Here is a 22879-nt window from a genome sequence, read left to right as displayed (position 1 = left end):
GTTTAAGCAGGATTCTAGTTGAGTTCACTTGTTCCCTGTTTTATTTGTTTTTTATCTTTGTGGCTCAAACACTGACTCTGTGAGATGGGTATAAGAAAGTTGTATAACACTGTAAGTAAGTAAGCGTGCCTAATAAGATGACTTTGATGGCTCCATTTAGTAAATGAATTTCTAAATTCTTAGATATTGTCATGTTAGAGTTTCTCAAAGACTCAATGAAGAACTTGTTATTAGAATTGCCTTTACTAAAAAAAATTTTTAAAAAAGTGGGGGGGGCGCCTGGGTGGCTCAGTCGGTTAAGTGTCCGACTTCGGCTCAGGTCGTGATCTCGCGGTCCGGGAGTTCAAGCCCTGCGTCAGGCTCTGTGCTTGACAGCTCAGAGCCTGGAGCCTGTTTCAGATTCTGTGTCTCCCTCTCTCTGACCCTCCCCCGTTCATGCTCTGTCTCTCTCTGTCTCAAAAATAAATAAAACGTTAAAAAAAAAATTAAAAAAAAAAAAGTATTGCTTTTACTGTTTGTCCTGATTCCCAGCCCCACAGAAGGTGTTACTAAGTGCTTTAGCACTTTTGGGGATAGTTCAGTGTTGGATATTAACTTTGGATCCTTCCTGAGAAAGTTTGACGACTAATACTTTTAGTGCTGTTCTTGGCCGGAAGAACACGTAAGGAAATCCATTTTCTCACGAATTAAGACTCTAGGAAAGTTAGCGGCACATTTTTTGGGAGAATGTATGTGTTCTGTTTTATATGTATGGTTTCCAGAATTCGAAGGGATGTCCTTATTTATGATTTCTTTTTCTGTTTTGGATCCTGCCTCCTTTGTTCTTGGCTCTTTCCTTTACCACTTCATCATGGTGGATATTTTCCTCTGTAGTTGTCTGAACACCCAATTTGTGTCTTAGAGCAATTAATGCTTCCCAGCGTTTTTATAGTTCTGTGATACTTACCATTTTCCATTAACAAAATAAAAGCATGCTTCCCTTGTAAGTGTTATTTGTAAGATGTATATATCTTGCTTTGAGTGAGTTCAGCTTCAGAATTTCAGAATCAGGAGGGATTGAACTGCTCATTTCATTTTCTGGGCACAGACTTTTCCTGCACCAGGTCCCAAAGCAGGGCCGGACTGGAGCCCCTGCTGAGGTGAGGTCAGGCTTGCATCACTAAGCCTGCAGCCTGCTTCCTTGTGAAATAGCTGCCGGGCCATCTAAACTTTCTCAGATTGCAAAGGTATGGTAAGGGAAGTCTCAGTTCAAGAAAAAAAGAGAAGGTATTGAAATGCTTTGTTTCATATTAGAACACTGAGGCCAGTTTTTGTGGGGTTGACGTTGCTTTGACTTTATTTTGAAGTAAGGGATGGAAGAAGAAATACACTTAGGCATGAAATCACTTGAAAGAAAAGTAGGAAAATCATGTTTTCACATGAGGTTTCTACCAGCACCAGCTTTTTTGCCCTGTGATTCATCTGCTCATTTGCAGGGTACAGGCCCTGGTTGCTGGGGGCACGTGTGCCCCGACTGGAAGGAGGACCTGCCCTGAAACGGGTCATGTAGTTTTGGTGGGGGATTCTTTCCATTTATAGGTCTTCTGATTTCATCTTTGTAGCAGTCGGGGCAGGTGGAGAAAGTGGTATTTTCATTTTATAACTAAGGAAACTGAAGAGACTCAGGCAACTTTAAGAGATTTACTTTGAAAACTAATTAGGGACTGGGTCATGACTGGAAGCCAAGGCCTTTACCCCTCTTTCCCCTCACCAGCTTCAAAAAAATTGGGGTAAAATAGGCATAACATAAGATTTACCATTTTAATTATAAAGCTCCTTGGCATTAAGTACATTCACATTGTTGTGCAACCATCACCACCATCCGTTTCCAGAACCTTTTCACTGTCATGAAAAGAAACTCTGTACCCATTAAGCAGTGAGTACCTCTACCCTCTCCCGCCAGCCCATCTCTATGAATTTGACGACTCTAGGTCCCTCAGACAAGGAGAATCGTATAGTATTTCTCTTTGGGGGACTGGCTTATTTCATTTAGCCTCAGGTCTTCAGAGTTCATCCACGTTGTGGCATGTGTCAGAATTTCCTTCCTTTGCTTTTCCATCTCCATCATTTTTGAGTATACACCTCAATAGTGTTAAGTATAATATTGCCCACGGTGTTGGGCAATGATTCATTCCTCTTAAGGCTGAATGCTATTCCACTGTAGGTATACCACATTTTGTTTGTCTGTCCATCTGTCCAGGGACACTTGGGTTGTTTCTGCCTATTGGCTGTTAGGTATAATGCTGCTATAAATAATGGTGTACCGCCTCAGGCTTTTCCCTCAATCTCTTTTAAAGACTTTTTGTAGAACTTGTAACGTAAGCACGGTTTTACTGGTCAGCACATTTCTAGAGCATCGTGAATGTCGGGAACAATCTTTAAGTCTAAATCTCATTAAATTAGATTGGTGTGGGAAAGAGATTTAACTATGGGAATGTGAATGGAAATAATTAGCTAGAGATTAAATCGTTTTTATGTATTCAAGGGAATAACCAGCAAGTGCCTGTCAAGAATGAAGTAGACAGCTGTGAAACTTTGAAAAAGGTTGACACAAAGTCGCCCTCAGAAAAGAAGATCCACAAAGCATCTAAAGAAGACATATGTTTTGAGAAACAGGACATACCTTCAGTCGAGGTCTGTATTCCTTTTTCTCTTGCCTATTAGGACAAAACCCATTTTTAGGGCTTAGAGAGCAAATATCTGTCTAGTGACTGTCCACGTATATTTCATACTTTTCAGTGAGGGGGCTAGTTATGCATTTGAATCTGTACTTGTAAGTGGTGAGTTTGAGGTGTTTGGAAAGTTTTATTTATCTTCTAATTCCATAGGAGACGCTAAGATAATTTCTAGTAACATCAGATAGCTTTTATCTTTTATTCTCTGGGGAAGCTGTTCTTAAGCAGATGGGTTAACTCCTGGTAAAGACGGTGGAGTAGAACCAGTCCCTTTTCTCCAGTTGTTACCCAACATCCATTTTAGGGTCTGCTCTTGCTGAGTTGGAAGCATAGGCCAAAATCCACAGGAAAGGGATGCCTATCTAGCTCAAGCAAGTGGGCGCTTGTGCAACAGGTTCCCAGAAAAGAGAACATAGTTGCACACTGTCCTGGCAAACCCTCTCCCTTCTCTCTAGTGTAGCCTACCAAAGAGCATCTAGAGAGCAGAACCCAGCCCCATATCTCATAGGCAAAAGCAAACAGATGAAGGAGAAAGGTAGAAAAGGTATTTAGGAGAATTTACCTACTTTATTTCAGAACAGAGCTATCTGTGTATTAGTAAAAGCCCAGTGGGAAAAACATAGCATTCTAACTATGCAGATATACACTGTATACCGCCCCCCCAACACACACACAGTAAAAGCGAATGAAAGGAGTAGAACACAGAAGACAGGTAAAGATCCTAATGTAGAAGAAAACATATCCAGAGACCTGAAGAAAACTCTTCATACTTCTCACTATAGAAAATGAACTCCAGGGGCGCCTGGGTGGCGCAGTCGGTTAAGCGTCCGACTTCAGCCAGGTCACGATCTCGCAGTCCGTGAGTTCGAGCCCTGCGTCAGGCTCTGGGCTGATGGCTCGGAGCCTGGAGCCTGTTTCCGATTCGGTGTCTCCCTCTCTCTCTGCCCCTCCCCCGTTCATGCTCTGTCTCTCTCTGTCCCAAAAATAAATAAACGTTGAAAAAAAAAAATTTTAAAAAAGAAAATGAACTCCATAAAATGAGAGCTTTTATAAAGGCAAATCAATACACCAGGATGAGGTTAAAAGAGATATCATAAAGCTAAGAAATGAAGACCCAAATGACGTTACACAGACAGTTGCCAAAACTTGAATTATTTGACCCCGAGAAAGGCTTTAAGATAATCAGAGCGAGTGTGAGGGAAAAAATTGAAGAGCTGGAAGCAGTTAGAGAAAAGATGGTGATAGATATGGGGCAAAGAAAGACAAAACCAGTCCAACAGAAGAATAATGAGTGTTTAAGTAAATGGCCCAGGAAATAAATCTGAAACATATTTATTCAGAGATGAAATCGAAGAAAATTTTCCTGATACAAGGGAAGGATGGAATTCATAGAATAAAAGGGCACACAGGGTACACCAGGAAAAACTGACACATAGCAATGGACACAGGCACAGCCTGGCTATAGTTATTGAACTTAAAGCCTAAAGAACAGTGCAAGGAGGTGAAGAAGATGGAGAAACACCAGCTCAGGCTTGCCTCACTTGGTAGAAAAATCTCATGCCAGGGCACAGGGAGCCATATCTTGGAGAGAATGAGAATGTGAGCAAGAATACTCTAGCCAAGTTGACACTTAAGTGCGAAGACAGCAGCATCCTTAAACACAGGTGAGTTCATCATGAGTCTTTCTTAAAAAATGAAGTTAATGAAATTTAACTAACTAAGCTAGAAGTGAAAATAAGGACCCAGGACTACTGAAGCTGTGTTAAAGGTCTGTTGTGGGATTTCTGTCCATTTTCCACCCGCAATTAAAACTAAACAGTTAGCAATTATAATTGCAGAACAGATTGCATATTTTAAAACGAAAAGGTAACAATCTGCAAAAATGAGAGATGGTATTGAATGGTAGGTGATAGTGAGTTTTAATGTTATTTTTCTTGGTAGAGAGTCCATACTGTATAAAACTGAACATAGCACTTAATAGGGTGAAAACTTAATGAAAATGTCCTTCACTATCTTTCTTAACGTTAAACAATTAATAAAGAAGAAATGATTATTTGAACATTGGCAGTTCCCTGGGTTCTACTTCAGTTACTTTTGTTAAATTCAAATAAAACTGAGCTTTAAATTTTTATTTAAAAATAATACATCGTTCCAATATTATGAATCATTCCTGTCACTTGTCTTGCCATCCTAATGTGTATGTAGGTTCATAGAGAGATAGTAAAAAATAAGGTTTGCCAAATAATCAGTGGCAGACTCTGGTTATTTCTGGGTGGTGGGATTTGGGGTGATTCTTTTTTCCTTCTCTATATTCTTCTATTTTTGCTTAAACTTCATAACCAACATGGGTTTTTCATTTACATAACATGAATATGATACAAAATAAAGATATCCTAGACATTCCAAACTGGGAGTTTGCAGCATTTAAAGAAGGACAAGATATTTCTAAGTAGTCAAGTGCCCCAATCAGTCCATGGTGGAAGGGATTTCAGATAGAAACGTGGACAGGCAAAGAAGGGAAGGTGGGCAGCGGCACCCCTGAACCCCACAGCATAACTGGGAGCTGTAGGAGATCATCTTTGAGAAGAAGCTCAATCAGGAGTGGGAAGTAATGGGAGGGAAGAGTGGGAGACCTTCCAGATGGGAAAGGCCTTTGCATACCAATTGAAAATTTAGATTTTATCCCCTAGACCTCAGCCAGAAGCACAAATAGTGAACTGGGTGAGCACAGCAATCAAAGTGATGATGCCTGTAGAGAATTGGACAGTAGTGGGTTGCTTGCTAATAAATTTCAGAGTCAGATTTTTAAAAGCACATCTGTCCAAACAAAGTTCTTTTGGCTGAAGGGTTTGGCCAGAGGATTTGGCTGAAGGGTGGCCAGTTTGGGGGGGGACCCTGCTGCAAATGATGGAGTGCTATGGAAGGTTTCTGAACTGGCATGTGGATGGGTGGTGGAAAATAGCCTATAGGCTGTGAGTTTCTTGAAGGTCATAATTGAGTATTTTTCAGTTCAGTTTCACAAAGACGGGCAGAATGGCTGTTACAAAGATTATAAAGTGTAGTTGTTTAGTAAATGCTTGAATGAATGTGTGGATAATGCATTTTTGGAGGGTCAGTCTGAATGTTTTGGAGGCTGGGTTATAGAGAGCAGAGATGGGCACCAGCTGTCTTCTCATAAGGAGGCTGTTACTCTGCTGGGAGGTGTGATGTAAGGCTGTGTTTGGGCAGGAGCAAGGGTGAAGGGTAGGAAGAGAAGGTAAGAGTTTAGAAGAAAAACTGATAGGACTTCCCTGCACCTAATTGCACAAAGGAGAGGAGCTGTCTTCTCTTATACAATCACTTGCAAAAGTAACTCCAGGGTTTTAAGTCTGGCTAACTAGAAGATGGGGAATTCTGACTTATGAGTTCATTTTTATGTTTATCAAAGCAATGTTGCAAATTAAGAGCATGGACTTTGCAGCCAGACTTGTTGGGTTTGAATCCAGGTGGTCACTTACTTGCTCTATAACATTGGGCAAGTTACTTAACATCGCAGTTTCCGTATCTGACAAATGAGGATGATAATAGCCTGCCTACCTCCTAGCATTGTGAGGCATAGATGAGTTCATGTGGTAAGTGCTTAGAGTAGCGCACTTACTAAGCACTGACAAGGGGTAAGTAGAAAGGAAATGACCGTGTTCGTTAGTGACAGCCAGAGCTACGGATCCAGGGCTTGAATGGGAGCTGTGCCTGTGGAGGTTAGAACTGAAAGAGGACACTGAGTTCTCCGAGATGTGTATGTACAGAGGGAAGAGCAGGGGCCTGAGTGTGAACCTCGGGTGGTGGTGTAGCTGTGGACGGCTTGAGGGTGCAGGTATAGCAGATGTACTGGAAGCGAGGCCAGAAGACTAAGACGGGCTGTGCTTTCAGGAGCAGAAATAAAGTCATTGAATTTGAGGTAGGAGGGAATGGGTGAAGGTAAGGGTTGAACCTTAACATCCTCCTGATAAGGGCTTTGGAGACTTCCATGTTGCCCTGTAGTGAGATCGAAACCAACACTGAGATATGATCACTCAGTGGCTGCACAGCCTGCGAGCTGGGACTCACGCCAGGTCCCTCCATCTGAGGGCCACAAGGAGGAGGTGGCCCCGAGGAACTGTGCTTCAGTGGTGGTGCTGCTGGCATCCATCTGTCACAGGTGGGTGCCATTCCCCCACTTCAGACTCAGCCTCTGGCCCCCACGACAGACCCAGGCCTCTGTGCTTGGGCCTCTTCTTTTTTCTCGTTATCCCTGGAGCTCAGACTTCGCTCGTGCACAGTCCCAGGGGTCATGTAAGCTCCTCCTTCCTTTTCTGGCCTGGGAGCCTGTATAAGAGAGACATCTGCACCTAAAGATGATGGCAATCCCTTCAACAGGAAGGATGCCACCAGCTGGAGGATCTGAGGGACCATAGTCCCTCATTTGTTTTGCTGTCTCCATGACTCACTCCGTTTTGCAGAGCATCTCTTTAAAACCTTGCAAGTGTGTGCTTTCCATTTCATTGTTCGTTTGGAGAAGTCGTTCTCAATAAACACATTCCCAAGGGCAGCACTCAATGTTTGTTTTTCTTATACATTCTTAGGGCCTAACTTTGCAGCTTAGAAAATTGTATAAATCTGTCTATAGTACATGGGGAACATTCCTGTAGATTTATTGGCAAAGAAGGTTGAAGCCCAGATTTAAGAGCTACAAACTAAATTTTAACCGTAGCCCTGCTGTTTATTTTTTCAAGCAGATTTTTTTCCCCTTAGAAAAGGAATTTATGATTGTTACAAAAGCATAAGGAAGGGGCAGCGGGGAGAAAAGTCTATCCAAAATGAACCGCTTTGTACATTTTTCTATATCCTATTTCTTTTTTATACAACTTTTTAAAAACCTCAGCATCATCATTATGTAGATGTAGGTTTGCTAATCATGCTAATAATTCTGAATTTTCTCACGTTCAAAACAAAGGGAACTTTCAGTGGTTACATAACATTCCATCATTTAACTATGCCCCTAATCCTAAACCATTCCCCTGTGACTGGACATTAATTTACAGCTTGTTATTTTCGTAAATAGCGCTATGATGAGCTACATTGTTCTTAAGTCTTCCCTGTATACCTGCTGTGTCCTTGTTAGAGATTTCTAGAAGTAGGATTAGAGAGTATCCTCATGTGTGCCCCAGATTGCGTTCCAGAAAGGTGGATTCACGTTCACGTGGATGGTGTAGGAAAGCTGGCTTCCTCTGCCCCCAGCAGCCCCATGTGTCATGCAAAATCTTGATCATCGAGGTAGGGATGTTTTCTTTCACTTTGCATCTCTCACCAGGGAAAAATCAGCACTTTCCTATTCCGAAAAACAAGTAAAAACTCATCCATCCAAAATCCTACCGCTGAAATCTTTTTCATTTTTTAAAATAAATTAGAAGTGAATGTCTCGCCCAGTTCCACTTGTGCTGCTCAGAGGCAGACTGTGTTAACGGCACTCTGCCCCCCCAGCCCTCTCCTGGTGTTTGCAGGCAGAAACATGCAGTGTAAATACACTCGTGGTTTTTAAAACCAAAATGGAAAGATGAGATCCAAGCTGGTCTATAATTTGCCTTTCCTAAAAACATACTTCATTATTAAGTATTTTGGGTGAAGTCTTCATGGTTTTTAGCCTTTTATATTTCTTTTGCAAATTTCTATTTCATGTCCTTTGCCTGTTTTTCTGTTGCATGTGTTTTTCTTATTTTCTTTAAGAACATACAGCACGGTATTGACTCTGCTTATCAAATAGTGTATCCGATTTTTTTCTTAATCGGCCCTTTCCCTCTTTTATTTGCTTTTACTTATATACAGCAGCTTGAAGAATGTATTGTGAAATCTGTGGTTTTTCTTTGATTTTTTTCATTTGCTTTTATTAAAGTTTAGGAAATCTTTTTATTTCCCCACCCTGTAATCAATGAAATTGTCCCTTCTTACCAGGGCTATCAGAGAACTTCACTGGTTCAAATAATTCAATAATGTGATAATAGCCAGGTCTTCTATAGAATTCTTATTACGTAACACTCACAACAGCCTTTTGAGGAAGATTCAGGAAACTGAGGCAGAGAGAAGCTAAGTAACTTGCTCAAGATCACAGTTGCAGGCATGGAGTGAGATTCACATTGGGCTGTCTGGCCTCACAGTTGTGGTCTTACTTGCAACTCTGCATGGACTCGTTCCCTGGTTGGTCCTGCCTCCCGCTATGTGTGACACCCTCTACCGGAAAGCAAAGAGCCAGATTGTGCCTTTAGTCTGCCTCTCATTTCTCCACAAGTCTGTTGCTCTGGGTCTCTGGTTTTCTCTCCCGGCCCCCTCCCCCCGCCATCTGCTACTGCCAGTGCCGGCCTGTTCTCCAAACCTGACTGGAGCCCTTCCTCTTCACTTCCCATTGTTCCTCCCTCCCTCTCCCCCGCCCCCCAGCCCCCACCCCCACCCCCCCCCACACACACACAGCAAGTCCATTCATTAGTTTTTCATTCCTCAGTATGTCTTCAGTCTTTTCCCTCTCTTGTCCACACCCTGTTTCTGTTCCTGTCTGTGTTTGCTCATGCACTCTGCTTCTCTGTCATTCCACTCACCGGAGTCCAGCGTGCCCCGCACTCTCGTTAATCACTCTTGCCTATATTCAGAGACCGTAACGATGCCTCTGACCACCCAGTCTCATGTCTCTGTAGTCTCTCTTGTTTGCACAGGATGACAAATCTAACCAGATTGAGTGCAGAAAGGCAGCCAAGTGTCAGAGTGACTACTGACCAGCTCACTCTTTCTCTGACCCCACTTAGAGACAGATCCTTTCTTTGTATGTGACTCTGGAGGGACAGAAAGGCTCAAGTACTTGCTGTGTTGAAAAGTCTTTCTTGGCCCTTAAGTGGAGAGGGGAGGGGAGAGGAAAACTTTCCTCCCCAAAGTTAGAAATATACAGGGAATAGTACGTGAATAAATATGGCATATATTTACTGTTTAACTTTGGATAATGTCTGATCATATGTTATTAATGTGTTTAGCATCTAACTTAAGCAGTTAGCATAAAATCCTAGAAGATAGGGCTTTGTGTGGTTAACGTGTCTTGTTTTTCAGATACCTTCAGAATCAGAAAAAAGTTAATACATACTTATTGGGAGAGAAACTAAAGGAGTATTAAGAAGAACCCCCAAATCCCATAATCCTACCACATGTACAGTTGCAGTTTCATCTTATTTCTAGTATTTATTGTAGTAAGCCTCTTGCTGTAATAGGTACATGAGGCTTTTGATACCCCAGATATGTAACATGTAGGCATTTGAAACCTTCTGCTTTTCCTCTTCCAAGTCATGTGTATTAGTCAGGTGTATGCTAGAATGTCATGGATTCCTACTCTGATTTCTGGACCAAACTTCTCAAAAAAGAAGGTAAAATGAGGCAGTCTTTATTCTGTATGAAAGGTGAATCCTAAGGGTCAGTAGGAAGAGGACTCTCTGAGCTGGGGGATTTGCCTCTGTGATGTCCAGGAACAATGTATTTTTCAAGCCCTATGAGCTCTGTACCTTCTCCCACCTGCTGACAGTGCCTCTGCTGTAAAGAGGCAGAGTTTGGGGCACATGGGTGGCTCAGTCAGTTGAGCATCCAACTTCGGCTCAGGTCATGATCTCATGGTTTGTGAGTTCAAGCCCTGCTTTGGGCTCTGTGTCGACAACTGGGAGCCTGGAGCCTGCTTTGGATTCTGTGTCTCCCTCTCTCTCTCTGCCCCTCCTCTGCTTGTGCTCGCTCTCTCTCTCTCTCAAATAAACATTAAAAAAAAAAAACCTTGGGGCGCCTGGGTGGCGCAGTCGGTTGAGCGTCCGACTTCAGCCAGGTCACGATCTCGCGGTCCGTGGGTTCGAGCCCCGCGTCAGGCTCTGGGCTGATGGCTCAGAGCCTGGAGCCTGTTTCCGATTCTGTGTCTCCCTCTCTCTCTGCCCCTCCCCTGTTCATGCTCTGTCTCTCTCTGTCCCAAAAATAAATAAACGTTGAAAAAAAAAAAAAAACCTTTAAAGAGTCAGAGTGGTAGAAGGAAGAGAAATAGAGTATTAGAGGACTTCTAAGGCAGGAGCTACTTCAAAATGTTAAGGGGCAGGGGAATCCCCCTTCTCTTGGCTTAACGGACTATGCCTAACATTTAAAAGAGGAAAAGGCCCAAATTAAAAAATATATATATATGTATACACACACACACACACACACACACGTATGTGTATATGTGTATATACACATATGTACATAATGTGTAGATATATAAAAATATGAATTTCATGCTAAATTAAGTTTTTCAGAACCACATTTAAAACATCAAGCATATTCTTGCCTTATTTACAAAAGCTTAAACTAGTTTGGCACACTCAGTGGAGATTTGGCTGTCCTCCTAAAGTTTTTCTGTAAACAAATAAAAACATAAATACACAAATTACTCCTAAGTTGAGTTTTTACGTGACTTTTCTTCAGTAGTAATTCATGCGAATTGCACATACCAAATTAACAGGTGAATGCTGGAGAATTTATTGCTGCCGATTAACAGCAAGCTGACCCTAAATTGCTAACAGATGTTTTTCCTTTTTAGCCTGTTTGGAATTTTATAGGCAATGATTGTTTTTTCTTTTTGCAGAGATTGAGGAAGGTAGAGAAGGAAGGGAAATGAGAACAAACTAGAGATTGAGAAATGTATGTCTCTGTTTTCACCCATGTTGGAACATTCTGAATTCATATGAAGTTGGTCTTCAGTTTAAACCTTTACTTAAGGTTTCTTTTTTCTCTTTAGCAAGAAGATCCTTATAGGAGGAAGAAGCTTCAGGAGAAGAAAGAAGGCAATTTACAAAACTTGAGTTGGAATAAAAATCGAACGTGTAGAAAAAACAAGAAAAGAGGTACTGCTCAGGTCTTGAGGTGTGTAATTTTTACGATCTCTTTAAAATTTTCATGTTTTTTAATCTATAATTTTATTCTTAGCTGTTATCTTTTAATCTTACTTTTGTTGTATTGGATACAGAGAATAGATATCAATGTTTGTATTTTGAGATAAATGTTATTAAAATTAATACATATCCTGGTTATGTTTTCATTTCTTTTCCTAAAATAATACCTTAAAGTGAACGTAGTTTTCATGTTTTTACTTTATAAAATGCTCAAAGCTCTGGGAGGTTTTAAAGAAAAAGTGTGGCATCCTCTGTGCCCGGCCCTTCATTCTGCCTGTGCAATGCAGTTGCAGGAGTGTTTGTGGGCCAGGTGACAGAGAAGACAGCTGGGAGCTCTCAGGCCTCCTACCCCCGCATTGCTCTCACCCGCGAGGGGTCCTGCATTCCCCTGCCCCTTAACAAGAGAACAGTCATGACTCAGGGAACCTGAGGCTCAGTCCTGCAGAAGCTGGGTTCTCTTACAGCATCAGTAAGTGAGGTGCCCAGACATTTTGTGTTTGGCCTACAGCCCCAGAATTGGTAAGGGGCAGGGTCTGAACTGGAACCCAAGCAGTGTGATATTCTTCTTTGGAAACCTTGCTTCTGTAGCTCACCTAATATCCCTGAGCTTTCATTTTCTTATCAGTAAAATGAAGGCGCTGGATAGTGTTTGTGGGAATCCCACATTCTGGCTTTTCAGAAATATCTTTCTAAATCTGATATTATGTGAATTTCTCAGCTTGAGGTTGGTTGGTTTGTTTTTTCAAGGGGTCACTAGTATGTATGTACATTCTGACTTCAAATCTACCTGGTGGTATAGTTTCTGAATTTTGATTTCTTGGTTTAGACATCTAAACACCCAACATATGCACAAGCCCAGAGCCTCTAGTAGAGACACTTTCTCCTGCCTTTTCCTCCCTAAGTCCATGGATGGAGCCTTTCAGGTGTCCCTTGCACTGACAATACCCCCTTCCCAGGACCCCAGTTTTATTTAGGAATAGTTCCAGCTCCCTGACTCTTGTATAACTGTCTTTGAGAGGAATTAAAACCTACCCCCCTGGGCTTTAAAACCTTTTTCCTCCTGAGTACATCCTCACCACTCTGGCTTTTTCTTCTTCTGAGTTCAGGCATCTGGGAATTTCTTTCTTATGAGCTCAGCTAGTTATTTAAATGTGTTTCTGCCAGATTGTTCTCTAGTGGCTCCAAATCTTCCTGGGGAAGGGGCTCCACCATGCTGCAGTTCTGTTTGCTGTTGGAAGGGGACTCTGGCAGCACAGCCCACACTGAGGCAAGGACCCTGGCATGGGAGGGTGGGGGGCACATATGGTGCTGATTGCAGTGTCTGTCGCTGGGTCGCTTAGGTGGTTGCTGTCTGGAGCCTGTGATTCAGCATTGCAGCACCCCACCCCCCCACCCCCCCGCCCCCCGAGCCTTCTCGTTTACACTCTGCTGGGGAAAGGTCAGGCAGCTCCAACGTCCCTGACTCACTCAGAGCAAACAGCAAAGTGCAAATAGGAAAAAAGCATAGACTCACTGCTAGTTCGTTGTTAATACTAAATACTAATTGTTGATTAGCAATTACCATTTTATTTAGGCTAAATTATTTAAAAGCTGCAGTGTGGTATCTTGTGGAAAGGAAAGCTATATCTTTTGTTTTTTTTTAATGTTTTATTTACTTATCTTGAGGCGGGGTAGGGGCAGGGAGAGAGAGAGAGAAAATAATCCCAAGCAAGCTCTGTGCTGTCGGTCAGAGCCCGACAAGGGGCTCCATCTTATGCACCATGAGATCATGACCTGAGCCAAATCAAAAGTTGGATTCTTAACCAACTGAGCCACCCTGGCGCCCCCCACCTTTTATTCTTTTTACATGTATTTTCATAAAAAGTTGATTGACTTAGGTCACTCTAAAGTATTATATTTTCCTGATGTGAAAATACAGGAAGATACAAAATTCGAGTGGAATTTCACCAATTAAGCATTATGATATATTTCTACAAGGATATTTCTGACATGCTAAAGAAACAAAACTTTAAATTTTTTTTTTAACGTTTATTTATTTTTGAGACAGAGAGAGGCAGAGCATGAACAGGGGAGGGGCAGAGAGAGAGGGAGACAGAATCTGAAACGGGCTCCAAGCTCTGAGCTGTCAGCACAGAGCCCGACGCGGGGCTCGACCTCACGGACCATGAGATCATGACCTGAGCCGAAGTCGGACACTTAACCGACTGAGCCACCCAGGCGCCCCAAGAAACAAAATTTTAAAATAGAACTTTCCAGTAGCTTGTAACTAATCAGAATGTTTTGAGAATATGATACTTAAGAAGTAGCTGGGGGGCCCTCACCTATTTTGATTACTCTCAAAATAATGGGTAAACTTACAAAAAGAGAAGTGGGTGCTTGTTGGATTGTCTGTTTCCTTGGCTCTTGCTGCTTTTGTTATAGTCTTTACTTTGAGCGGTCAGAAACCAATGAAATCATGTGCTGTAGCTCACATATTTTGTCTTCTTAACTGCCATCCTACAAACCTGATGTGAGGTACTGCAGTTAGACGATGTGAATAGCCATCTGTGGACTCCTGTGGTGTCCTCTACCCATTTCTATTTTGCCGTTTACAAAACCATTACAGTTCTTTCCCCCAGTTCACGGTCTAGTAGAGAGATGTTATCATTGGACTGTGAGCTCCCTGGGGAAAGAACTTTATGCTTTGTAAGCACAACTTTCCTAACAATACATGGCACATGGTAGTCACTCAATAAATGTTTGCTAAATGAATGGATGAGAAGAGATATAAATGAACGCTCAGTACCTTCCCCCAGACACCAGGCAGCAGGTTCATCTATTAAGAATCATACCTGTCACTAAAGCCAAGAGTCCTGGGTTCTGGACCTGGACCTGCCACTTATGAGGTGACGGAGGGACTCCATCACTTATTTAACTTTGTGGAGTTTTATTCCTCTCATTGTGAAGTATAGAGGAGATTAAATGAGCTCCAGATTGATTGTAGTTCTAAAACAGCAAAAATCTTTTGTCTTTTTGATACCACTCCCTTACTCAGTGTCTTCTCCCCCAAAACACGAAGAGCAGAGGTCTTGGGTTGTCCCAGGTTCATTTTCACCTCTGGTAAGTCTCATGGAAAGCAAGGATGGTTGGATGATAACATGTGGATGTGATTTTTTTGTTTGTTTGTTTGTGGTTCTTCTAGGCCTTCTGAACAGAGTGAATTAAAACTTGTGTGCAATGCATTTGAAAGGCCTGAGCTGAGCAGTGACATCAATGTCCGAAACTGGTGTATACAGGAAAACCCGGGGGAAATTTGTAAGACAGATGCTGGCATTGGGAGCAGTTTACCTTCTGCACAGGAAGAGGCAGGTGTGTGACTTTGTTGAGCTATGAGCAGTGCTTCTGCTGGGATTTTTGGTTCCTCCAGGAAGTAGCCACTGTAAAGAAATGGCACCTTGATGAGGTTATCGCTTCAGAGGCAACTTAGGTTATTGACGCCTGAATGGAAAGTTGTCAGGATGACACTGTAAACCTGAGATTCTTTTGAACCTGGGCAGGCCTCTAGTGTCCCTCCTCCCTAAAATCTGGCCGTTCTCAACTGTCCTCCTGCGCAGTGCTGAAGGAATGGTGGTTGCTCCCTCTGGGGACAGCGGAGTGAGAACTGTGTTCTTCTCACACACCCAAGCCATGCAGTTCCTACAGAGCCAGGCTGCCGTCCCTCCCAAGAACTTCCCGGCAGCGCCTCTGGCAGTGAGAGGTAGAGGGCACCCACAGCTAGGTCCGAGCTAGACTAAGGGGTAGCAGGAGGCTCCAGGGCCACTGAAGTTGACTGCACGTGTTGGGGGACGGTGTGGGGGAGTTGTAGTCCTGTCTGCCAACACCGTGTTCCCAGACACATGTCCATGTCCTCGATGCACATGGCTGGCAAATTTCGGGAGTTTCTTTCTCTGTCCTCTCATTCATTCCCTTGACACATGTGTTGCCTTTTGGTCTTCTTGGGGGTTCATTCCACTCACACATAAATAGTACTTTGAAGCTCTTTTTTTTTTTTTTTTTTTTTTTTTTTTTTAGATTTTATTTTTAAGTAATTTCTACACCCAACATGGGGCTTGAACTTACAACCCTGAGACCAAGAATTGCATGCTGTACTGACTGAGCCAGCCAGTGCCCCAGTACGTTGAAGCTCTTAGGAGGTATCTTCATAAAAGAGAGGGAGAAATTACCTATAAATTTCCAGTCTGATCGAGTAGCTCAGTTTTCTTCACAGAGTGTTTATTTCCAGAACCACTTTTAGATCAAGGGTATGCTTGGTATTGACAGTCTGAGCCCCAGCCAGGTGTAATCACCCATCCCGCAGGCAGAGTAGACACAGCCCATCCCTCACTTTTTCTTAAAGTCCCGTTATTGGTTGTAGTTAACTTCTTTCTTCTTGCTAGATGTGCAGAGGTAGCAGACCCTGACCGTGAACGTGGCCTTCTTCATAACTTCATTTATCTCCTTTGAGTAGACATGGCATCAAGTTGAAAATTGTTTGAATGAGATATGACTTTTCCCTTCCTTCCTGCAGAGGGTTACTACCAGAAGACTGGCAAGAAGTGTGTGGAGAAGTCTTGCTCAGATTCCAGCTCCGACTGCGGCAGCTCCTCGGGCGGCGTTCGGGCCAGCCGCGGCAGCTGGGGCAGCTGGAGCAGCAGCAGCAGCAGCTCTGACGGGGACAAGAAGCCCACGGTGGGCCGTCAGCACTTCCTGCCAGGCGGTGAGTCTTGGGAGTACACCCAGCCCTGGGAACGGCTCTCCCTCTTGCCCTGCCTCCCGCCTTCCCACCTGTCCTCCCTCCCTCCCACCTGCCCTCCATCCTGTCCTCTCTCCCACCTGCCCTCCCTCCCTCCTGCTCTCCCTGCCACCTGCCCTCCCTCTTGTCCTCCCTCCCACCTACCCTCCGTCCTGCCCCGGCCTCCCTCCCTCCCACCTGCCCCCGCCTCCTGCCCTCCCTCCTGCCCCTGCCTCTCGCCCTCCCTCCTGTCTTCCCTCCCACCTGCCCTCCCTCCTGCCTCTGCCTCCCGCCTCCCCCCTGCCCTCCCTCCCATCTGTCCTCCCTCCTGCCCTGCTGCCTAGCCCAGTATGAGACCTGGATCTGTTTTCCAGGGCCTGGAGTACATGTGGGACTGCAGATTGGAGTATTTACTTAGCTTTGGATTTCATTCACTCTTTTGTTCTTTCCTCCTTCCTTTCCCTCTCCCTAAATCATCATCATCATCATCACCATCATCACCATCATTTAATGTCTATCTTTGACACAGTTCAAAGAACTTTTGCATTCCTTTTTTCACTTGCAAGTTTTTATTATGGTAAAATATATATAACACAGAATTTACCATTTTTTAATTTTTTTTAACGTTTATTTATTTTGAGAGACACAAAGTGTGAGAGGGGGTGGGGCAGAGAGAGAGGGAGACATAGAATCCAAGCAGACTCCAGGCTCCAAGCTGTCGGCACAGAGCCTGACATGGGGCTCGAACTCACGAACCGCAAGATCATGACCTGAGCTGAAGCCGGCCACTTAACTGACTGAGCCACCCAGGCGCCCCCAGAACTTACCATTTTTAAGTGTACCATTCAGTGGTGCTAAGTACACTCATATTGTGTAACCATCACCACCATCAAATTTTTCCATCACCCTAGACAGACTCTGCACCTTTATCTATCTATCTATCTATCTATCTATCTATCTAGCTATCTATCTATCTATCTAAGAGAGGGGGAGGGGGGAACCCCACAAAGGGCAGAGGGAGGGGGGGAGAGAGAGAGAGAGAGCGAGAGAGAGAGAGAGAAGTGGGTCTCACCTGAAGCAGGGCTCGTGCTCACCCAGAGCTGGGCTTGAGCTAACCTGACACAGGGCTCGAACTCACAAACTGTGACATCATGACCTGAGCCGAAGTCAGATGCTTGACTGAGCCGCCCAGGTGCCCCATGACTCTGTACCTTTAAACAACAGCTGTCCATTCCTCACTTCCTGCAGTCCCTGGAAGCCTCACCTTTACTTCCTGTCCCCATGAATTTGACTACTCTGGTGTCTAAGTGGAATCATACAGTGGTTGTCCTTTTGTGTCTGGCTTATTTCCCTTAGCGTAATGTCTTCAAGGGTCACCCATCCTTCTTTTTTAAGGCCAAATCATACTCTGTTGCATGCACATATCTCATTTTGATGGGCACTCGGGTTGTTTCTACGTTTTGGCTATTGTGAATAATGCTGTGAACATTGTGGCCTTCTCTTATTTTTGAGAAATTTGAGGATTTGGGAAAGGTCAGAATTAACTACTCTTACTTTCGCTATCTTTACCCTTGGGTTTGTTTTTGTTTTTAATAGTGCTTTATAGTCTTTTCCACTTTGGCCTCCCCGAGTCACTGCCCACTGTCATGAACTTGGTACATGTTCTTTTAGTCCATATTTTATCTTACATTTATATAGCCATCAACAAAGTATAGAATTATTGTTTTTAACTTACATAAGGGAAATCATACTTCAGTGTATCATTCTGCATTTTGTTTCTTTCACTTAATGTTATTTTAAAGCTCTGTGTCTATATAAAGATGGAATTCATTCCTTTTCACTGTTATTTTCAGCTTAGTCTTTGTGTAAGGGTGAGATTGAGAAACTCACATTTGTGAGGCCTTTGTTCACCATCACACTCACACTGCTCCCAAGTAACCCTGAGGGGCCAGGGCTGGTGTCCCTGTGCAGTCTGAGATTTGAGGTCCCGGGCACAGAGAGGTTGGCAGCCTGTTCCACACCCCAGTTTGCTTGAACCCTGTCTCCTCCCCCCAAGACAGGCCGCTTCAAGCCACAGACCATTCCCTTCAGCAGCCTCTGGGCTGTCCTCTCTTCTCTGTCTCCCACTGGCAGTGAGACCTATAAAAGAAGGTCTTGTCTGAGAGACCAGGGCCCTAGTAACCATAAAAACCTACAGAAAGCACCCACGCGTATTTTCAAGCTGCATTTCTCAGCCTTTCTTTCATTATCCTCTCCCTCCCCAGGAGCCTTTTGAGACACTGTTTTCTTAATGACCCCCCGTAAAATTTTAATATCACTGATAGGCAGTGTTTATTACTGTGTAGTGTGCTTTAGGGATAAAAAGATAAGATCTTCTCAACCCCCAAGAAACTCAGCAGTCCTGCCCCCCTCTAGGAGACACTGTCGCCCACATGGAGACACACAGGCTCAGATGAAGGCAGGCAGGTACACGCGCTTTGATAGCGGGATATGTTTGGCCTGAGGAAGCTTGAGTTCCACAGCCTACACCAAGCCCAGCTCCATCCACCACTGAAGATAAAGTTTGCCTGATGAATCAAACATAAGATTCTGAAAAATCAGTCCTTACTAACAAAAAATAGAAATGCAGTTTTGCTTGGGGGAAAGGCTGAGAGAGCAAGATGACAAAAATTATTCATAGTGTTTCTGTACAGTGGCTTAATATGTAGTTTATAAGTTGTTTGAGGGTTACGTACTGTCAGAAAAATGTCCCCAGCATAATTATGGTGTAAAAGACCGTAAGGACAACGTATATGTGAAGCATGACCCCAATTTTATATGTATGCGTACACATAAAAGAGATTGTAAGGAAATATATCTAAATGTTGAATGGCAGTATAATTGCAGGGGACTTCTGTTTTTCTTTCTTTCTTTCTTTCTTTCTTTCTTTCTTTCTTTCTTTCTTTCTTTCTTTCTTTCTTTCTTTCATTCATTTTTGAGATAGAGACAGAGCATGAATGGGGGAAGGTCAGAGAGAGAGGGAGACACAGAATCTGAAACAGGCTCCAGGCTCCGAGCTGTCAGCACAGAGCCCGACGCAGGGCTCGAACTCACGGTCCGAGAGATCATGACTTGAGCCGAAGTCGGACGCCCAACCGACTGAGCCACCCAGGCGCCCCCTGTTTTTCTTCTTTAAACTTACATTTATTTTCATAGATTTCTTAGAGTAAATATGTATTACTTTTATAAATTGCAGGGATCTATTTATATAGCAAGATTTCTTTTATCAGAAAAACCCCTATGAGAAAGTTACATGATATTAATGATTTCAGCTTTTTGCCAAAATTAAAACACCATTAATCCAAAATTCATAAATTTAAGTGTTGAATTTCAGTAACTTTTCAATGAAGATAAATATAATAGAGATTTTTTTTAATGTTTATTTTTTGAGAGAGAGAGTGCAAGTGGGTGAGGGGCAGAGAGAGAGGGGGATAGAGGATCTGAAGTGGACTCTGTGCTAACAGCAGAGAGTCCGATGTGGGGGTCGAACCCATGAACCGTGAGATCATGACCCGAGCCGAAGTCAGATGCTTAACCGATTGAGCCATCCAGGCACCCCTATAATAGAGATTTTTTAAAAATAAAATCACTGAGGGGTGCCTGGGTGGCTCACTCAGTTAAGCATCTGACTTCGGCTCGGGTCATGATCTCACGGTTCATGGGTTTGACCCCCACATCAGGCTCTGTGCTGACAGCTCAGACGGAGCCTAGAGCTTGCTTCCTATTCTGTCTCCCTCTGTCTCTGCCCCTCCCCCACTCACACTCTGTCTCTGTCTCTCTCTCTCAAAAATAAATAAATGTTGGGAATAATTTAAAAGAATAAAATAAAATTACTGAATGTGAAAATCATTTTAAAGTGAGAACTTGCAGGGGCGCCTGGGTGGCTCAGTCGGTTGAGCGTCCGACTTCGGCTCAGGTCACGATCTCGCGGTCCGCGGGTTCGAGCCCCGCGTCGGGCTATGGGCTGATGGCTCGGAGCCTGGAGCCTGCTTCCGATTCTGTGTCTCCCTCTCTCTCTGCCCCTCCCCCATTCATGCTGTGTCTCTCTCTGTCTCAAAAATAAATAAACGTTAAAAAAAAAATAAAATAAAATAAAGTGAGAACTTGCTCATTAGGGGTTGGAGGTATTAGCCATCTGCTCTTTAATACATAATACACTTGAATTACATGTGTAAAACATAATGATAATGTTTTTGTTTTTATGCAGGAGACAATGTTTCCCAAAATGACTTTCCTTCAGAAACTCCCATCTCCTTGAATCTTTCTCATAACATCTGCAATCCCACGTGAGTTTTTAATTTCCTAGCTTTGACAGTGTGTTGTAGGTACTGCTTTTCCTGTCACTGCTTCCTTTTACTTGGTTCTGCGGGTGAAAATAGGAAAACTTTTTAAGGATGTGGGAAAATACAGCCCAATTTTGCTCATCATTCAGGAGGCAGGATCCTCCCGAGGAAACACGTTTCATGATCTCTGGGCTGCCCAGTGACGTAGCCACATTGGAACACGTCTCGTTCCTGAAAGCAGACAGAGAAACTGCAGTAGTTGTAGGGGTGGGGGTCATCAACGCTTTGCTACAACTTGAAATAAAACTGGACGCCCATGACTTAGGGAAGTTTGCAAGACCCCAGCAGCTACCCCCATGGTAACAATTCTGTGTGATGCTTGCCACCGCATGGGACAAAATCAACAAGTGGCTTTTATTGAGTGGGAGAAGAGGAGGGTACGCAGCTGGCAGAGGTTTTCAGAGTGGGCACGTGATCACCTTTCCTTAGGCGCTGGTCACATAGTGAGAGGACAGGAGGCTGTCATTAAAACTAAATTGTTGGGGTTGTAAAGAAGGAAACTCAGCATAGGAGACAAAGCTGTCTGTGAACTGTTTTGCTAGAGGTAGAAAGTAAATTAGGGATTAATACTTGCTGCCGGCTGGTGGTGGGCTGATGGTGAATCTGCAGTTCACCTTAGCTACCTTAGTTAAACTTGTTTTGTTGTTTATTTAAAAAAGGCTCTGCTGGGTCTTGGGAATTTACTATTCCTCAGCCCTTTTCTGGCCGTGTACCATTGTGTCTCTAGTATTTTATGTTTCTTGTGGGAAGAATGTCTATAAAAACTCAGTGAACAAATCTGGTATGTCCTTGTACAGAAGAAATGAGTAGATCCTCATTCTCTCACTTTCTCCACAGAAACGTGAATAATGTCCCACAGTATGCAGAACCTCCCTGTCCCAGCCTTCCTGCCGGGCCTGCAGGTGTCGAAGAAGATAAAGGTGAGGTGCTGGGGCGCCTGGGTGGCTCAGTCGGTTAAGCATCCGACTTCAGCCAGGTCACGATCTCGCGGTCCGTGAGTTCGAGCCCCGCGTCGGGCTCTGGGCTGATGGCTCAGAGCCTGGAGCCTGTTTCCGATTCTGTGTCTCCCTCTCTCTCTGCCCCTCCCCCGTTCATGCTCTGTCTCTCTCTGTCCCAAAAATAAATAAATGTTAAAAAAAAAAAAAAATTAAAAATTAAAAAAAATAAATAAATAAAAAAAAAAAAGAAGATAAAGGTGAGGTGCATACGCTTGGAGCAGACAGCAGCCAGGTGCTCCACACCGCAGGTCGGGGAGCTTGCCAAGACAGGCAGGTCGGGTGGGGCTGGGGCTTCGCCCAGCGCCCTCTTGTTCAAGCCATGTCACTGGGCTTTCGTGCGTTGGGAATGTACCTGCCCTCTGGACTGGCTTCATCGAGGTCTCTGACTTGGGCTGCCCCCTCGTTTAGAGCCAGGGTACGGGTGCCCTGTGGCCCGAGTATAGCACGGGGTGCTTTGCAGGGGACTACTGCTATGTGTGGTCCACCTTTGCCTGTCTGAGGTAACAGAGAAATAGAGAAAGCAAAGGTAAGCTCTGGTTGGACGGCATGCCATGGGTCAAGTCCCAGCACCTGAGCCTGCTTCCACCTTTCCTACTCTCTCCCTGTCCTCCCTGCCTCCCCATGTCTTAGAAGTCCCTTAACCTGGCCTCGCAGCCTCAGTGACCAGCCTCGCTCCCTGTACGCGACCTGAGACCAGGAGCTGAGCTCCTGTAGGCTACCCCCAGGTGGGGAGGACAGCGTCCCAGGGGTGTGGAAATGATGTGAGTGGGAGAGAAAACCAAACCCCGCTCCCTCCTGGGGTCTCTGTAGGACGTTAACTCCAGTCTCCCTCATTTTTCTTCTCCAGTTCTCTTTGTTACCTCTCTTGGCTCTTGTCTTGTGTCTCCTGTTTTCTTCTAGTGCCTGCTTCCCACGTGATTAGGGTCAGGAACCGTTGCAGGATAAACCTGATGTTCACTCCCGTGGCATCATTTAGCTTTAATGCATGTACTTGCTTTTGCTCATATAAATGAGACTAGATTTGAAAACTCCTCTATGCATTGGAGCTGACTCTGAAAGCATAGGTTTCTGTGCTGTTCTTTGG

At 43.9% G+C, this 22879-nt stretch overlaps 1 protein-coding gene across 2 annotated transcripts in view; it reads left to right on the top strand.

Annotated features, from left to right (window-relative positions):
* The window catches only part of TMEM131L (transmembrane 131 like), a 171350-nt gene that overhangs the window by 136505 nt on the left and 11966 nt on the right, over window positions 1-22879 (top strand). For both annotated transcript variants that reach the window (XM_086704081.1, XM_086704080.1), the window contains exons 26-31: window positions 2525-2673; window positions 11512-11636; window positions 14847-15013; window positions 16212-16400; window positions 20662-20740; window positions 21635-21717. In XM_086704081.1, coding sequence (XP_086560207.1) covers window positions 2525-2673; window positions 11512-11636; window positions 14847-15013; window positions 16212-16400; window positions 20662-20740; window positions 21635-21717 — 792 coding nt within the window. The remainder of the gene's footprint in view (window positions 1-2524; window positions 2674-11511; window positions 11637-14846; window positions 15014-16211; window positions 16401-20661; window positions 20741-21634; window positions 21718-22879) is intronic.

The sequence above is a fragment of the Puma concolor genome, chromosome B1 (assembly GCF_028749965.1).
Source record: "Puma concolor isolate L17-30 chromosome B1, mPumCon1.1.hap2, whole genome shotgun sequence".
NCBI lineage: Eukaryota > Metazoa > Chordata > Mammalia > Carnivora > Felidae > Puma > Puma concolor.
Note: the sequence above shows the minus strand (reverse complement) of the source record. Positions and strands in the feature narration are given on the sequence as shown.